The sequence below is a fragment of the Parus major genome, chromosome 1, assembly GCF_001522545.3.
Source record: "Parus major isolate Abel chromosome 1, Parus_major1.1, whole genome shotgun sequence".
Lineage (NCBI taxonomy): Eukaryota > Metazoa > Chordata > Aves > Passeriformes > Paridae > Parus > Parus major.
In genome coordinates, this window is record NC_031768.1 from 65,685,832 (window position 1) to 65,704,584 (window position 18,753).

Below are 18,753 nucleotides of genomic sequence, written 5' to 3' on the forward strand. Positions count from 1 at the left end.
CATGTAAAGGTAAGGGAAAAAAAAAAAAGAAAAAAAGTGTCACTAAGAACAAAATCATTATCTTAAATACTGGTAATATACCTAATTCTACCTTACGCTTTCCCTGATAAGTTTCTTCCTGGTCAGATACTTAGATTCTACTAAAAATGGAGAAATGGTTTCCTTTTAAGGAATCAATCCCTCTTCCTGAATTCATAAACATCTTTTCCTGTACAGTTCTAACAATTGTGATACAATTTGCTTGATAAACAAACAATTTTTTATATCCAACTAGTCCCACATGGAATGAATAAAATATGTCTTCACTTCCAGTTAACAATTAATTTCTGTCAATTTTGTAATAAGTAGGACTTTCCTTTAAAAATGTTTTGTTAATTTTAACAATACACTAAACCACTCTGTATTAAGTAAAAATACCTTAAAATGCAAAGTAATATTCAAAATTTACATTTCCTGACAACATCTGAAAGCAAGTCACGTCACTTAAAAGAAACCAACTGGCTTATCCACTAGAATGAAAGATTCTCTTGGAATGACAAAATATGTTTTGACTTTTGGCCTTTTCCGACAGCATTTGCAAATTTTTTCATTTAACTTTTTGCTTATGTTCAACACTGAAGAACTGTGTTCACAATATAAAAAGTGGAATTATTTTTCCTCCAATGGGTGAAGCTGTAAGGAGTATGACAGTGAGACCTACAGAGTAAAAACCCTTAAGGATCTGATGATATCAACAAATAAAATAACTAGCCACAGATAAAATTTCCTTTACTGAATAATTTATATTTTAAGCCGAAACACTTTTTTTTCTAACCTGCTCACACTTTTAATGTAGCTCTATTGAACTATTTCAAAACCAAAACTATTTTACTTGAACTCAAGGTAAAACGAGCACAATAGCTAATAATATAATATATTAATATAAAATTGAGTAATACAAAATATCTTGTTCCTTTTATAGCAGACAATAATCTTATGAATCAAAGTCACAAACCTCAGCTTACACAGTGTTAGAAACCAAAGCAATTTAGAATAAATATACATGCACATATCAAAGCTAAAGAAATGCCAGGTTAACATAGTGATAGTTTAAGTTGATATAAAAAGTATCTTAAGATAATACTCCCAGAACAGCATATGACAAGCATAAGTCACCTTATTACTGAAGTTGGATGTTAGCTATTCTGTTCTTTATAAATTGGATGCATTCTAAATCACTTATGCTTTTTATAAATTGGTCTTTCTACCCAGTGAGATTTTACAAAATTATACCAAGAACATTTTCATCAGATTATATTTTTTAAATTCTTTTACATTCTGTGTTTACAGCAAAGTGCATGCAAATTGTGGAAATGTACATGCAAGCTTGGCTAAAGTTACATTCAGGTAACCCTCTCTTTTTCACGAAATGACAAAAAAACCCCATGTTCCTACCTGAGAGAGTATCTATTAAAACAGACAAACAAACAAAACAAAACAAATCAGGCCCAAAACATATAATAGTTGCTTTGGTAGAAAAATTGGTTTCCTTCAAGAGAAACACAGCACAGCACATTAACTAACAAGCATAAAATAATTCACATACAATATCAGAGGTTTACATACCATCAGGAAGGCGAGAAAAAAAGCGAGAAAAGAAGGCAAAAGAACAGGAAAAGATACAGGGAAAGGGAATACTACAAATCTGCTTTATACTTCATGTGGTATGCAATATTTTCAAAACAGGACTGATTTTATTTTTATTTTTTATTTTTATGGACCTAATTGTAGCAGAATAACCACAAACCAAAAGCATTTAAATTTTCCTATATCCTTTCCTTTCTCCTGACTGTTTGTTGTTTTTTTGTTGTTGTTTTTGTTTTTTTTCCTTTTATTTTATAATAATTAAATAGAATAAGTTGTAGTAAAAATGGGAGAGAGATTTTCTAGAAAAATGTAGGCAGGAAGTTAAAGTTTTAAAGGTATCATCAGGTCTGATCTCCATGTAACCTGAGGCGTATACTTATTTATCAACAGTAACATCACATTTAGTTCTTGAAGTGCATTACATTAAATAAGAACACCCAAACAGGTTAGGAGATGATGTTAATATTACCTTTGTAAAATGAGTGGGCAAAGCTCTGCTCAGGAATTAACTTGGCAAGGAATCCATGGTTCAAACTTGGGTGAGGGATAGATGGTATGACCACAACTGTGGAGAAAATCATGGAATCAAATGTGAGCCAGCTAGTATTCATGTGTGGCCTGGTCCACTGTGGATCCATGACAGATATCCTATCTCATTGAAACATGCAAATATGGTATTACCAACAACACAAAAAAAAGGCATTTCTAAAAGTAAAAAAAACAAGTTCTGTATCAAGAGATAGGAAGCAGCATACCTATTATTTGGGCACTTCAAGAGCAACATTTATAGGGAAAAAAAGACACAGATAGATAGATATATACAAGCAAATAGGCAAGACAATCATGGATGAAAGCAGCAGTTTCTTAGTTCAGAACCATAACATTAAATCAGGAGGCAAAAAGAATTATGATTTCTCTTAACTATGTTCATGTAGTTTTAAAATGGGAAGCCTACAAGCACATTGACCTCAGAAAATTACGTAAACTTAGCAAATTAAAGCATCATGATGAATCATAATGACTAAATGTGAATATGACACAAATTGGAAGAAAAAATCTATGAAGAATGAAAATTAGAAACTCCATAAATGAAGAAAGCAATTAAAGATCAATACAAGAACAAAAACACAAAAAAATTTGTGGACAAATGAAGCTTCTGTTTTCAACTCTTTTAACACAGAAGGTACAGTTATAATCAATCCAATCAGTCTTGAAAAAATAAAATACTGGACTCAGTGCAAACTTTTTGAAACAAAGTGGTGTAAGTTTTGCATCCCTCATTTCTAACAGGTTCTGACACCTAACAGACTCCCTCCTTTCGGGCTGAAAACATGTGCCAGTAAAACCACTACTACTAAAACAAATCACAAACAGTTCAGACAAAGAAGGCAATAGCAATGTTTTCTTTTTATTCTGTTGTTACTATAAGCTTTTAAATGCAGGCACCAACACAGCAGGACTCCAAGAAAGTACTCAGTCCTCCACTACTACGTCTTTTACAAACCTCCTCACTCAAACAAAAGGAGTTCAGACGGACAAGCAGCTGTATTCTCTGTTTATTCATTTCCTAGTATAAAGATATCTGTTCTTCCTAACACGTAACAGATTCAGGAAGATTTTTGGTGAACTACCTTGTACTTTACAACTTTGACTCCAGCAAGAACCCCATTTCTTTAAAATTGTTTTCCAATTAAAGAAAAATAAAAACATTAAAAAAAATACAAATGAAAATTAGTAATAACATATAAGAAAATATAGAGAATACATGAAATATATATTTCAGAACCCCAAATTATTATATAGAAGAAAGTAATACATAATTTCTTATTAGGATCTTAAGCTACTCACTAAAAATACTTAATAGTGAAATAATTACAGTACTAAAAAAAATTAAATAAATTACATAACATTTGAAGAAAATAAATTTACCTGTACTTGTTGGTGAATTTATTTCTTGTCTGATATTTCTACCTGCCTGGCTCCCAGACCTCGCCGTTTCTCGCTGTGGCTCCAGGATGTCGCGGTACTTGGAGACCATCAGGACAGAGATGAAGTAAACTACTGCCAAAGCTAGGAATTGAGCTTGTTTGCTGTCGTCCTGTGCCAGGGAAAAAGAAACACATCTAGAATATTGAATATTTTCATAGAATTTTCGTACAAGATCATCACAAGGCTTAATAGATAATACCTTTCTGAAATGCTGCTTCTGCCAGCATAGCAGCAATTGGATAACGCTGAAGGCTGAGTGGATTTTCAGTGGAGTAGTACACACAGAGCACTTTATAAGTCCTGAATTTTGGAGGTGATCTGGCAACTACACAAATCTTGGGAGTCTTGGACTTTTCAAAACAGAGGCCTGACTCTACTCTGAGAGTGCTTTAAAGGCTTTCCGGCAGCAGGGGCAACTGTCTTCTGCTGCCTCAAGGATGAGATTGTAAAGGCCCTGACAGAAGGGGTAAAGGGTATGATTGCTGAGAGAGAAATCTAAGATCACTTATGGTTCTCTAGCTGACACTGGATGCATAAGCAGGCATAACAGCTTCTGGTAATACATAGAAGCAGGGAGAATGTACCACTGTTTTTCTTCCAGAAATAAATTCCGGCTTGTATATTCTGATTTCCTTTTCACAGGAGCTGTCAGCAGTAATCCTAGGTTTCTGAAACTAAGGTAAGTGAAAGCCAGGACCACTATAACTTTGCTGTCTTCCTTTCTTCTCATCCCATGTAATCTACTATTCAAGGAAAACTGCCATCTATGGCTTAGATATTATCCTGATTGAGATTAAATTGCTCTAGTTCAACTGAAATGTCTTTTAATTATTATTATTATTATTATTGTTATTATTACTATTACTATTATTACTATCATAGTGTGAAACGTGATAAAATGAAAACTTTAGTTTCTATCTACTCCTATAGTGGTTTCATCTTTTCTCAATTCCATAAGTATGTACTTTCTTTCTATTACAAATCCAGTGCTTGTTTTCCATGTTTTCTGGGTGTTATTTAACCTGGCTACATGTTTTTACAAGTCTTAAAATAACTAGAAATTCTCCTATTAATTTATTTCATACAACTTCCAGAAACATGCTTTCTTTTATTCTTTTCTCCATTAGTTAAGAGAAGAATACGTGACAGAATATTGCCATTTTGAAAGCAGGTTGGAGAATTTAAATGTAAGATATGTACTTGCAGGTATACAGTAATAATTCCTAATGTACTACATTCAAAAACAAGTATATTGTGGTACAGTTTTGCGCTAAAAACCATGGCAGAAAAATCTGAAAAGCATTTTTATATATGTTTACATACATAAATATGTTCAGGAGCAGTGAGAATTGTGTTTACAAACCAATTTGCTGCATTTCTGTAACATATATACAAATTCTTCTTACTACCCCGATTAGACAAATAGTTGACACATTTTGTAATCAAATTTTTATCAACATAAGTCATAAATTCTTTATCTTGGCTGTGATTGGCTAGTATAAGATTAAGGCTACTACTTAACTACTACAGTTAACTACTAATCTCAAATAGCTTAATCAATATAATTTTTAAGTGCAGAAGGTGGCTGGTAGTTACCAAGTTCCAAGCAGATAGCTTGCAGATTATTTATGAAGTGCCACACAGTAAGGATATTTTTAATTCGGGTACAATCAAAATCTCTTTCAAAACAGAAGTGATGATTTTTCAAAAGAAAGAATTACAGCACATATTACTCACCACATCACGAAAAACAACTGCTCGTAGACGATTAATATCTACATCCTGAAGAAGCCTATCAGGGTCTTTTATGGGAGAAAGATTTCCAGGGACATTTTCAAGGGGAGTCTAAAAATAAAAAGGAGTGAGATTTTTGTTGTCTCAAAATATCAAAGCATTTCTGTTAGAACCTTAATTTGACATATGTTTTAGCTAGTACATCAATCTTAGATGGTATTCCACATAATACTCAGATAAAAATAGAAATAAAGTGATGCTTTGAATTACTGTCTTAATACTACTTAGATATAAATTGTTACATCTTTCCAGTAGCTTGGAATGAATGTATCTCTAGACAGAGTTAAGACAGTAATTTTCACTAGTCTGTTTCAGATTACAGTTGCTTCATAGCAGAACAATAAATTATTTCTAAAATGCATGTTATGTTTGAAAATGCTAAAGAGAAATACAAAAAAATGTTAATTTTACCGAGACTTACTCCAGACTACTTATAAAATAACTGTTACTATTTAAAAAACACAAAATGGCATGCTTCTTTTAAAAAATAAAATGTATTACATGTGAGGCCTGAACACCTAAAAGTCTTATAGTGATTTTCCTTGCATTGTATGTGACAATATTGAAAAATATAATGTCTTTGTGAGATTTAATGAAATAATGTTGTGAAAGGAGCAAATTTTGTAAAAACTGTTTGAAAAAGTCTTTAGAGATGAAAAAATACTGATTTAGTAATGAAAATATAATAGCAGAAAAAGAAGGGGTGCTTTACAGCATGCAATGTATTGTATTATAGTCAAGGGCCTCTCTGAATTATTTCAGATTTTAATTTCTGTATCCGTAAAGTCTTAAAGCTGTGAAAAAGCTAAAAAAAAATAAAAAATAGAAGAATGAATTAATGATGCTAAAAACTCAGTGGTAACAGAATAAACAATAAAATTCACTTCTAAAAGCAGAGAGTAAATACTGATGCCTAATATGTACTCAAAGGTCTGTTGAAGCTATTGGAACTCAGATATCCTACCAACAGAGTTGCAATTGCAGGATTTCATCCAAATTGGAGAGTACCCTGATGGAATAAAAAAATCTATGCAGGTATAAATGGCAGAGGTGAGTAAGGGGTCTTGTTTTTTTAAGAAGGCCAAGCAAGACTGCAAAAGCTGGTTGGAATTTCTCCAGTCTTACTCCTGCATCAAGATTTTCATCTTTCAAATAAGCCTCCTCACACACTTTTACCATAAACCAGTTAACAGGAAAAATCTAAGCTTTCGCCAAATATTTGAGAAGGCAGTTACAATTATTTTATGATCTAAGAAAGTGGTGTTTCAGACTTTTCATCATTGCTGTTGGTTACTTAAGGCTCAGTTACCTTGGTTGCTGCTGATGCTGTTACACCCTGAAGAGCATCTTGAGTTTTACCTCCAATTAACGATGTCTTGTTTACCCTCTCTCTTTGCCTTTGCCGGCATTCCAAGCAGTTCCTCACAGCCACACAACAAACTAAAAGAAGAAATGAAAATGAGACAAATTAGAATATTTTTTCAAAATTATATTTAGACCATCAATTAGCACTGATTACTAGTAGGCAGTAATTGAAAATTTGATTAAAAATTGAGAATTGGGAATAGCTCACAAATTTTATACCAGGAGCAGTAAAATTATCAGTAAAATAATAAGTGGTATGAATAGTAGTAAACAGTGAAGATAAATGCCATACTGTTGCAAAATATATTGAGGTCTACAGTGTCTGCACAAGTATCCCACTCTTTTTATTTTACATAGCCAACAAAGTCCTACAAATCCATGGAGACTTGGATAAGAAGAACTGCAACATGGAGGTATCAAAGCAGCTTTAAGAAAAAAAATTGGCTGTTTACTGACTTAAATTTAGTATTTTTACAACTTGAAATACATGAGGAAGAACATTTTCAGACATGTCTTTCTTATGACTAAATTGAATCAGCCTTAAAAACGTATCAAATCAATAATAAATGGGATTTTTTCTTTATCACATCAAACACTACCTACAAGGTCCTTTCCTACACATGTCACTATTTGATCCATCGCAACTCATTGATCTGTAAGTAACTATTTAATACATCCTGTCTGCTGACTTACCAAGCCTTAGGCACTGTCGCATTAGACCTCCAGAAGACATGTTTTTTTCAGCTTCAATCTCACTAAAATTTAGAGAACTGGCAAATACTAGTACATCAACCATTGCCATCAGACGGCTGAGAAACGTTACTGCTGTCTCTGCTGACATTCCTTGTGTCACTTCAATATTTTCCAATTCAGTCTTTAAAAGGAGATAATTGAATTAAACAGTTTGAACACAACTGAAATATAAAGACAGCACATACACATAGAAATCTAAATTGTTATGCTTAATGGCAGAAAGACTGAAAAGTTATTTTAAAATCTCCTACTGACACCACTAACATAAGCTGTGAGTGAAATTCAAAGTAAGGCTGCATGAAAAGTGGGAAAATTATTTATGTTTACATGCTGTAATAGATGAGAAAAAGTCTAATATGAATGAGAAAATTATTAGCAATTACATAAAGACAAAGTAAGGGCAGATAATAAAACAATGCATGGTCTAAAGAGGGTGCAACATATTCTTACGTTCTTCCATAGGCTATGCAAACAGGTAACAGATTAAAGGAATTACTTTGTGTATACCTTTTACTTTTTTATGCTCCTTTAGATAAACAAGTAAATGTGGAGAGTGGAGTGGGAAAAACATACAGTTTTGCACTCTGTCTCCATGAATCGATTTTCCCTGAAATGTTTAAAGCATATAGAATCCTGACAGAGTCCAATTCTCCAATTATGTTTGCTACCTCACAACAAGAGAGGGAAAGTTAAAAGGATGGCATGCAGCTCACACGTCCCAAAGAGCTGCTGTTTCTTTCCTGTTCCTATTTCCTATAGTATTGTTGGACTCTCCTTAGTGGGAATCAGCAGAAAATTTCTGAATGAGCTCAATATTTCTGAAAGCTAAAATATTTTTCTCTGAAACGACACTTAGATGTCCAGAGTCATGTTTTCAAATGCCTTCAAGTAATTAACAGCAAGGATAAGTGAGGAAACAGCCAGCTTAATCCAGAAAATAAATATCTATTTTAACACTTTTACCTCTAGAGCTAGGCAAACTGCAAACAGGCATGCATTCTTCATCCAGAATTATATGTCTAAATACTATTTTAAAATTTGTTTAATGGTGGAAGATTCTTACTGATTGTCAATAAACTTTCCAGTTGCAGGACTTTCTGAGCACACAGTTTAGTCCTTTTGGAAAGTACTTTCATTGTGCTTCTCTACTTTTATTAATTTGCTTAGAAGTATTTATAATATATATATATAGTGCTCTCAAGATCATTTCCTTGCAAAGGAAATAAAAAAACACAGAAAACAAAAAAAAATCCTTTATTTCCATACTCCTAAAACATCATTAGGACTATGGCTTACTTTTAAGAATATTTTTACATAAAAATTATAAAAGTGCTGTGCCAAACAAAACTGTGCAAAACCGTATAAAGGAAACAATTGTTTTGAAAGATGAAAGATACAAAGTGGCATGTGTCACCATAATAATAGATAGCTCTTCATTTAACTTCTCTTAAGGATATAGCATGTTGGTCACATGAGTGATTTGGGAAGGGATGTCATCTATCTGAACAGCCCAATAATATTAGAAAAATAGTAAAATGACAACTCTCAGAAGAAAGATTTTCAGCCTATCTCCTACCTTCTTTGGCCAGGGCTCCACTGTTTAGTTTGTAATTTTTTCCTACTTTTTTGAAAAATAGGTTGCTGGGTTTTTTTATAACAGACTGGGAGAAGATTTTTCAAAAGCACTCATCCAAAGAAAATATATTTGCAAAAATCTATAGCCATAACAGTCTGCTAGAAAAACTCATATGTGGTTGTGGAAACGTGAACTTTGAACTTATGCTTGAAATAATAGCAGGCTCGCTTGCAGCCCATTGACTGCCTGATGTTGATTCTTATCAAGTTTCAACTGCATTGTGCCAATCACAGTCTTAAACCTCTCAGAATATCTACTGCTTTTTTGTTTTTGCAGGTTATGTACTAAATTCACTTATTGTAAGACTTTAGTGTATTTTAGCAATATTTTAGGAAACTTTGAATTAAAAAGAACCTTTTTTTAAATTTTTTTTACAAATCTCCCTAAAATTCTGCTGCATGGAGGAAAATAAATGACTAAGATTTTTTACATTAAACTTACCATCACTTCTACTTGTTAAATTACAGCACACTGGCATTGTAATAGTGTCTAAAATATACTCCATTATTGATCAAGCTGCCTTCTAGCATCACCAATATTTTAGATAGTGCTGTCTCTAAAACTCATTTAAAAGTTAACTGATCACCATTCCATAACTACTCAGTGTAATTTAAGAGCAGTACAAAGTCTCCCATACAGTGAATGTACTCAGGACATAAAGAGTTTCTCTACTGACAACTGCATTTATAACTTAAATTAGCTCACAGACCTGGTTACATGCAGGTCAGGAGCTAACAGCATGCACCATAATTTACAACACATTAGGTTATTATGGGAGATATGGTAGGAAAAGTTAATTGCTACACCTAATATACTCCTATTCACATCCCACTGTATGAAATAGGAAAATAATAAGAAGAATAATAATAGTAAAAAAAGCCAAAATATCAAATGATCAAAAATAAGGTATTTTTGAAAATGCAAAAAACTGAAACTTACAGCAGCAATACTAACCTTAGAACCCTGGACATGCAACAGACAAAACAGACAACAGATCACAACAATAAAAGAAAAAGAAAATTATTTAAGTTAACTAAAAATACAAGGTAAATTGAAACAAATTAATATCTTGGAATTATACATTTGTTTATTTTCTATTTAAAAACCGCAAAACATTTAAGCTCAGCATGAACATTTGAAAATAAAGACTTGTCAAAGATAGCTATGCACAAGGAAAACTTTAAATCTTGTACTATTATAGAGTTCATGTAAACACTGATCCTTCCAAAGCAATGTACATCTTCTATGTAGTAGATAATTTTTTGAAGCAATGCAAAATAAAGTAATTTTAAACTAATTATACAGATATGAGCATTTTACAACAAGCCGTTCAACTGAAATGTAATAAAGTAGTTAATCCTTTTATGAGGAGGCAAATATGTTTAAATTGCTTTGAAAAAACAAATATGAATTACAACAAACAACCTGGTTCCTCATACATAATGCTCTTCCCTTGGATACATTACAAGATAGATCATTATAATATTACATTTGGGAGTGTCTTCTTAAACCTAAACCAGTATCAAACTAGATACGACATTGGTTTTGAGCCACAAGAAAAAAAAAATATCAGGATTTACTTAGACACTCAGACTTAGATGACCTTCAAATTTCATTGTTCATAATTAGATAGTGTGTTAAATTTTTATGGCTTGGTTTTAGGTAGAACCACTTTCTCTACTATCACAGTGGGCTAGGAACTAATTCTTAAGTTTTCACTGCTTCTGTTTTAAAAATAGAAAGACACTTCAGAGTATGTCAGTTATCATTGCTACAATTTAGACATTGGAAGAACCTAATCTAACAAAAAGAAAAACAAGCTGAAATGAACTGTTTTCTTCCTCCTTGGGCCAGTAAATACCACACTCAACCAGCTTTTAAATGTGTCTTCATGTTTTCGTAGTTGGATGCAGCTGGGGAATTAACCTGTGACTATTATCTCTCAATTAGTAGCTGACAATTTTCATATCAGTTTTATCACCTTTGATTCTCAGAATTGTTGTAGACCACGCAGTACCCGTGGAACAAGGAAAGTCCTGAACATGATAACACTAATGCTATACACAGGTCATACATCTCAGCTTCTAATCCACAGACCTAATGAGGCCATCATTAAATGTTTAATGGAGTTTTGTGGTCAGTTCATATAACACCAGCAGTTCTCAGATCACAATTCGAAAGCTGGTATTTAGAATTCTGGAAGTTTGTTCTGAATTGTCACTTATATTTAAACTCCTCAAATTTACTTTTGCTTTGCTTAATGTCCTCACATCCTTGTCACAGCTGCTATCCTTGTATCAAGCAGTGATTACTTCCAATTGCTAGCTTGTACACAAAATGTTTTATCTGTAAACCTGCTTCTATTAACAGAAATCATCTTCTGCAAACCTTTTCCCTTACAGGTCCTGGTTTTCACACTTCCACAGCATCTTAATAATGTCTTTGATTGTAGATAATTTTAGAGCTCAAAGACATCCCCAACAGAAAGGAGAAAATAAAAGGAAATCAGTTGTTTTTTTTTTTTTATGACCTCCCCATAATTGTAGCAGAATTATCTAATATTCCCAGTTTAATATACTAGACATCAGAATTAAAATTAGAAGACACTACAGATTATATCTGAAACCAAAAAATCTGCTCGTATTTTTTGTTAATATTTGATTCAATTTCAAATTGTTTCATATATACAATTGGCAACACTTTAAAAACACCAACATTTAAAGCTATCCATGTACAGACCCTGAGATAAGAGTAGTGTAAAAATGAAATTGAGTAAAATATTAAAAATTGTGGGAATAGATTATTGTGAATTACTTTTTTTGGTAAATTTTGCCCTGTATGCCATACAAACATATAACCTCTGCACTCTTAAGTTCCCCATTTGTCAGTGGTTTGTTTACAGGAAAGATGACTTTTTTTCCTTTTCTTTTCTTTTTTTTTAATTTTTTTTTATTTACATTTAAAGTTTTCTATTCAGATCATCCTAGTCTGGATTAAAAAAAACAAACCACCAAACAAAAAAACAAACAAACAAAAAAAAACCCCAAATGCAACAAAAACCAACCTAACAAATAAAAACCCCAAACCACACCAAAAAGAAAACAAAAAGAAACCCCACAAGATAAAAGGTAGATTTCTATTATAAGAGTTCCATAGTGAGGGAATTCTATAGTTAAGACTGCCCATTCTACAGCAGGCAAGAAATCGTGCAGTAATCTTCCACCCAGCCCAGAAGAATTGCCATTTCTCTCCAAATCTGAACTATGCAAAGGAAAAAGTCTTTTTGAAATGGGAAGTTTTTCAAATATTCATCTTTTTAAGGAAATTGTGACAGTACTACTTTTTTCTAGCAAGGGACAGAACACAATATAGAATCTGTTGTACGAAAGAAAAAAAAACCAAACCAAAACTGCAATTGCTCCAGCATTCTGAAAGTCATTTTGCTAAATTTATGCTTGGCTCTGTTCTTCAAATAGACTTAATTAATTCAAGCATCTAATATTCAGCATCTGTTCTACTAATAAGAAATAGGTGAAGTGCTTTATAAAAATCAGAGGCAATGGGATACATGTAATAGCAGCTAAATCTATAGCAGATTGTTGAGAAGAGAGTTTTGCAGCAGAATTTAGGACTGCTTAAGATGGAGTGGCCCAGCATGAACTCAGATTTGCTTGAACTCCCACTGATTCACTGAAATCAAGGAGCTGTGCACAGGCAGGACTGTGAGACAGTTGAAAATGGAACTGTGTGCTTCTGTCTTTCTCCATTAGAAAACAAGCTATCTCATGAAAAGAGACTGGATTGAGCTCCAAGCTAACAATCATTCCAGCCAGACCCTACAGGGATCTGGTAGATGTCTACATCTGAGATATCTGAATCATTTGCTTCTGTTGGGTAGATCTCCATTGGCTAGAAATCTAGGCCACATATATGTACTTCAAGTGTATACTAAGATTCACCCTAATCTCTTCATGAATTCTATCCCTGTTTCAGTCATCCCAAAGTTAAAGGGTGGAATGACCTTAACTGTCTGTTCTATAGTTTTTTTGCTTTCATGTTTCATTATTGCAGACAAAAAGTAAATTAATTTTCTATAAGAAGATGTAAATACATGACCTATACCACAAATAAAAGATACTAAAATGACATACGTAAGAACTACTACTTTAAAATTTCAATATGGGCCCCAAAAGTTCTTCAGTGGGAATATCAGTGCCACCATTCATGAAAGTGAAGAAAGGTAAAATTCAGTAAAAATGAGCTTACACTTGTTGATAAATTGAATATACGTATTCTACAGGATCTACAAAATGTCAGGGTTTTGACAACCCAGAAAAGCTCCTCAGAACAGAGATATGGAGGATCAGAAACTAAACAACAGGAAGATGGTGTGGATTCAAACAGGCACACCAGGAGGTATGACTCAATCCTACAAAGTCATAAAGGATATGGAACTGAATAAAGACATGATTAACCACTCTTTTCATAGTATAAACAGTAAAGCACATAGTGACTTTATGCATTTAAGCAGGCTTAAGTAAAACAAAGACAAGAAGTGCTTCGAAGGTTATATAATTGCTTTGTCAGGCTCAATGCCATAGGATATTATGGAAGCTAAAAGCGTAAGTAGCTTCAAAAAAGATTAGATAAAGTCTAGAAGGATGAATTCCTCAGCGGTTATTAAATATGACAGCTCAAACACCCTCTCTAGTTGTTCAAGTCCTAAATGCTGAAACAGTGTTATTAGAGCAATCAATGTGCTTGCTCAGAGTTCTGAATTTTGATGTAAGCTGCAAGCAGTCAGTGTTGGTGGCAGAATGCTAAAGCAGATGGGCCCATGGGCTGACCCAGGAAGGCAGCTTATGGAGCCTGTGAACAGCTTCTTTTTGGAAGAGCAGTGCAATATGGCTTGAGTGCACTTCTAACGCCTGGCTTCAATTACAGAACTACTCAGACTAACAGAATGGTTGGGGTTGGAAGGGATATGAACTCTGTACCTTGTGGATAGAAAGTTATTCATTAATGTAATTAATTACAACACAGTAGGTTCCACATGGAAATCAAGAAACACTTTTCCATGGAGAGGCTGACTGAGCACTGGCACAAATTGCTCAGGGAGGTGATGGAGTCTCCATCCTCAGAGACAAGGTGTCTCAACACAGTCCTGGACAACTGGATGTAGATGGCCCTGCTTGAGCATGGGTGTTGGAGCAGGTGACCTCCTGCATCCCCTTTCCAGCCTCAGCCATTCTGTGATTCTGTGTGTCTTTGGATCAGTGAGGGAGAAAGCTTACAGGTCCTTTCCCCTTTTAAGAGTTAATCTGGCAGGAAGTGTCTAGCAGCAGGCCTGCTGTAAGTGTTTTTATGCAGTGGAAATGTCGTATCAATCTTCCAATTTCAAACCTCTTCTCTCTTCCCATTAGCAGCTTCTGGAAGGAGGAGGGCGAGACAGCCTTTTGTAACTGATTGCTTTCAGTGGCCTACTTTGCCCTTTCAGGACTGAGAAGAAATACATTCTGAACCAGCAATCCATCCACTTCTGCATAGCAGTTCAAGGATGCACAAGCATTAGAAGTCAGTCTGAGAATCAGTGTGAAACTTCTTTTCATTCATCATATGATGGATATTCACAAGTGGTCTGATACCCAGCAGGACATCTGCTCCCTTCGAAACTGTGATTCAGAACAAGACTGAGGGAGAGCACCTGCTCTAAGAAGGGAAGATGAGCTGCACTGTTCATATCTGTCACAGTGATGAATCAATCCACCTTCTTTTTAGTCTTTATGGATGGGCAATGAGGAACAGGAATGGAGTTGAATGGGCAGGAAGAATCCTTTTTATTTTTAGTTTGACATAGTAGAATTCATTCAGTTTGAAGCCAGAAACCAAACTTTAAGTGAATTACCCTATTTCACAATTTATTTTTATTTTATTGACCTAGAGAGATGGTAAAATTAAGCATTCAAGTGTTCATAATACACACAGTTCCCATGTAGTGGAGAAATGTGGACATAATACCCAAATTTGAAAATGTAGTCTTTCGTATCAGTGCATAAAAATCACTGCTACTGAGCAAGGCAGTATTGACACACAGTATTTTAACAAATGGATATGTAATTATTAAAGCTGTGTCAGGTAACTGTCTATACACACACACACACACACACATATATTATCCAAAATAAATAGAGGGGAATGGTGAACCTCAAAATTATTATTCCATAAAATGGTTCTGCAGTATCATAAACCAGGACAAGAGTTAAAACCCACAAATAGCATTCAGTGGAAGTGAAGCCCAATTGATGTTGTGCCTGTTTTATATTTTTATATAAAAATGTCAAAACACCATCATTTTCAAATGATGCCTAAAATGTTTGCTTTAAAAAAACATCCCCCAATATCCTTTCCTCTAAAGAATGGTAGTGCAGCCTGTGTTTCAAGATGGCTCAGTATGAACTTGCTCATACTTGTAAATATTTACAACGAAGCACCTGCAAAATCAGGACCTTAATATTATTCTTCTGACTACAGACATTAATTGTAGTCTTTAACTTATATGTATTTGTTTATAGCAAATATTTTTCCATTTAACACTGAAAATAGTAAAGAGAGAGCATTTTATCATTAATTGCCTGTCTGAAAATCACATTATTGCTTAGCAAATTGACAGCATACACATTTATACCACTCAAAATCTACAAAAAAATGTTTAACTAGAAGTAACAGTAAAGAAAACAGAATCTCAATAGCTGAATATCTAGAAAAAATGATTTGAGATTTTATTGCAAATCCCATTTGCAGTCTCCAGTGCCTATTACCTACATTTTTTCAGAAGAGTGTCTTTGTCTTTCCTGGGTCTAATTGTCTCCCCTTTCAAATACCAATATTAACCAAAGATAATTTTTGCAGTATGGTGAAGATGACATTTAGTATGAAAGAAATAGTCACAAATATTAAATGCACAGACAAGGCATCCCATTCGAATAACATAATTATTCTTGTCAATAATGCAATATTTATAAAATATTTCTCCTTTTTTAGTGATGATACTCTGCCTGCCTGAGCTTTAATCTGCTCAGAAGTTATACCTTTCAGGGAATAAAAGTATCAGTTATTTTCAATATAAGATTAAAAAAAAAAAAAAAGGGGGAAGGACCTACTGAAGGAAGAAGTAAACACAGCAAAGAGGGGATGACTCATTTGGCATGCAAACTAATAGTGGCCATGCAAAAAATGTTTATGAATATCAATGAGTAGACATCATAAAGCATGCTGTTGTATTACAGGAATCATTATCCTAATGGTCATCCCTTTAAATGAAATATTAAATAACTATGAGATATTATTCTCACTATGTACTACTTCTCTGATAAAATTAGCACTTCAAATGCAAAATGTTATAAACACTCTGTATATCAAAGTGTAACAGTTTGATCATAAATTAAAATTTTTGAAGGAATTAACAGAAAGGGGGCAGGAGTCCCTAAAGAAGGGTCAGCTGAAAATAGCGGTTTGCATTATTAACAACAATTTCTAATACAACCACTAGGTGGAAATATTGTACTTACAGTTGGGGATGTGGCTGCTGACAGCAATGGTAAAATTCCTCCACAAGCAATAATAATATTGTCTACCATCTGGGAAATGAGGTGTATTGTGTTGTGTACAAAAATAATATTTTCATTGCTATTGACAAAGTCCATCACAGACTTTGTGGAGTGACTGTAAGGATGGAAGAAAAGATGGATTAAAAACAAACAATTAAAACAAATTTTAGATAAATACGTTCTTTGCAACCATATTGTGAATGTTTCTTTGATAAAAAGGAAAAATCTGGTCTAAAAAACTTTGCATGTAAATTGCCTAAAAATATCAACAAGGCTAGTTTAATGAACAAACTGATTGCTATCTCTTTTTTCACAGGATTATACTCAAATACTCAGCTGAGAACATCTTCTAACCTTTTATTCCTATCATCCAATACCTCACGGGCAGTTCTGCTGAAAGCAGTGGAGTTGTTTCTGCAGCATGAAAGCAACTATTTCATATTGAGTTCACCATGCTGCACCAGTGCCATCTGAAGAACCCTTGATAACAGCTAAGGATAACACCTACTATGGTTTTAAAGGAGAAACTTGATAACATGGCCATAACTTGATTTCATATCAACTTTGTTAACTGATAATAAACCAAGTATTAATAATAGCTCTGGAAGCCACGGATGCATGTAAGAGTAGGTGAAATCTCAGCAATTTCTAATTGGTGAGCAATTGTCCTATGACACAGTCACTCCCCAAAAATATAAAAGTCCTGTGTAAAAATACTGAGGAATGCTCTGTCTGTAAGTATGGTCCTTCCCCAAAGCAACATTTGTTGTTAGTCAGCAAACAAAAATTAAAGACTTCAACTGAAAAGATACAATCTGAACTTTAACCTTTAAGCATTAGCTGAACACAAAATACAACCTCCTCCCATAAACTTGTCCAAAGCAAAACATCAAAAATTGTCTATTTCCAAGTGAGTATCACAGAACAGTTCACCTGACTGGGAATTAAATGTAATATAAATTGCTCCTTTGTAAAACTATGCTCAAGGTTTGTGAAAATGAACTATTCTGTAGTGGAAATTAGAGTAAATTGTCTCTCTTATATTATAGTTACAGAGTACCTCTATTAACATGTACAAAATGTACAAAAACACTAGGAAATCACATAAAATATTATATGATCACCAAGACTAAACCCAACCAGAAGCTGGTATGCAAAAGAAAATTTTTCAATAGAGTATTTCCTTGGAAAATGTTACAGGAAAGAGGTTTTATGTATACACCTTGCAGGCAAAGAAGCTCTCTTTTAATTGATCAGTTAGGAAAATGGCCATTAGCAGAAGTCATCCTGTCTGGAACAGGGCGGTAGATTCTAATGCTCAATGTAAGCTGGAAAAATGGCTCAGCTTGTTTAGGTTTTCAGGATTTATACAATTCCTCAAGAAAACAGGAATTACTACCTGCAAAATAGAGCTGTTCCAGACTGGGAAAGGGGTAAAAAGAGAAGGTAGAAGAGGCATTTCAGCTAACACCAACTCTTTTCCTCCCCACCATCCCCTCTCCAACACGCCTAATTTTTCCTTATTGTTGGAAACACAGATCAGGAGTTAAAGAAGAAATAACAACCCACCTTCTCCAAACATGTACATCTGTTTCTAGTGCAAAAAGCAAGTCTGTCAGGAGCCGCTGGTGCATGGGAGACCATTTAAACTCCGGAATACGAAACATAGTTGTGCGTGGGCCTGGACTAAACTGTCGTCGCTGCTCTTCCGTCATTGGCATTCCTCGAAATCCCAAGTCAACACGTAAATCCCGGTCTTGCTGGGTGACAGATCGACCCTGTATTGCCTACATCAACAAGAGGTTCAAAAATGCTGTTAGCTTTATGCAGTGTGCTTTTGAATGCAATACAGAACCTGAGAAATGAAGGATAAAACCATGTGGCCACAAAACCACAGGAGATATTGATGTTCCAAGGCAGGCAGTAAATGAGCTGCTCAAACCAATTGCTCAAACCAACCAGTGCTGAGGGGCTGTGGCTGGC

General features: G+C 34.1%; 1 protein-coding gene across 9 annotated transcripts in view; it reads right to left on the minus strand.

Annotated features, from left to right (window-relative positions):
- Nucleotides 1-18,753, minus strand: part of NBEA (neurobeachin) — a 457,700-nt gene that overhangs the window by 292,643 nt on the left and 146,304 nt on the right. For 3 of the 9 annotated variants that reach the window (XM_015628205.3, XM_019006695.2, XM_015628190.3), the window contains exons 23-30: nucleotides 18,340-18,557; nucleotides 16,732-16,885; nucleotides 10,103-10,126; nucleotides 7,468-7,648; nucleotides 6,719-6,849; nucleotides 5,353-5,460; nucleotides 3,556-3,724; nucleotides 2,096-2,191 (exon numbers count right to left, since the gene is read on the minus strand). In XM_015628205.3, coding sequence (XP_015483691.1) covers nucleotides 2,096-2,191; nucleotides 3,556-3,724; nucleotides 5,353-5,460; nucleotides 6,719-6,849; nucleotides 7,468-7,648; nucleotides 10,103-10,126; nucleotides 16,732-16,885; nucleotides 18,340-18,557 — 1,081 coding nt within the window. The remainder of the gene's footprint in view (nucleotides 1-2,095; nucleotides 2,192-3,555; nucleotides 3,725-5,352; nucleotides 5,461-6,718; nucleotides 6,850-7,467; nucleotides 7,649-10,102; nucleotides 10,127-16,731; nucleotides 16,886-18,339; nucleotides 18,558-18,753) is intronic. The other 6 variants (XM_019006696.2, XM_015628200.3, XM_033515238.1 and 3 more) reach the window with 4 other exon arrangements.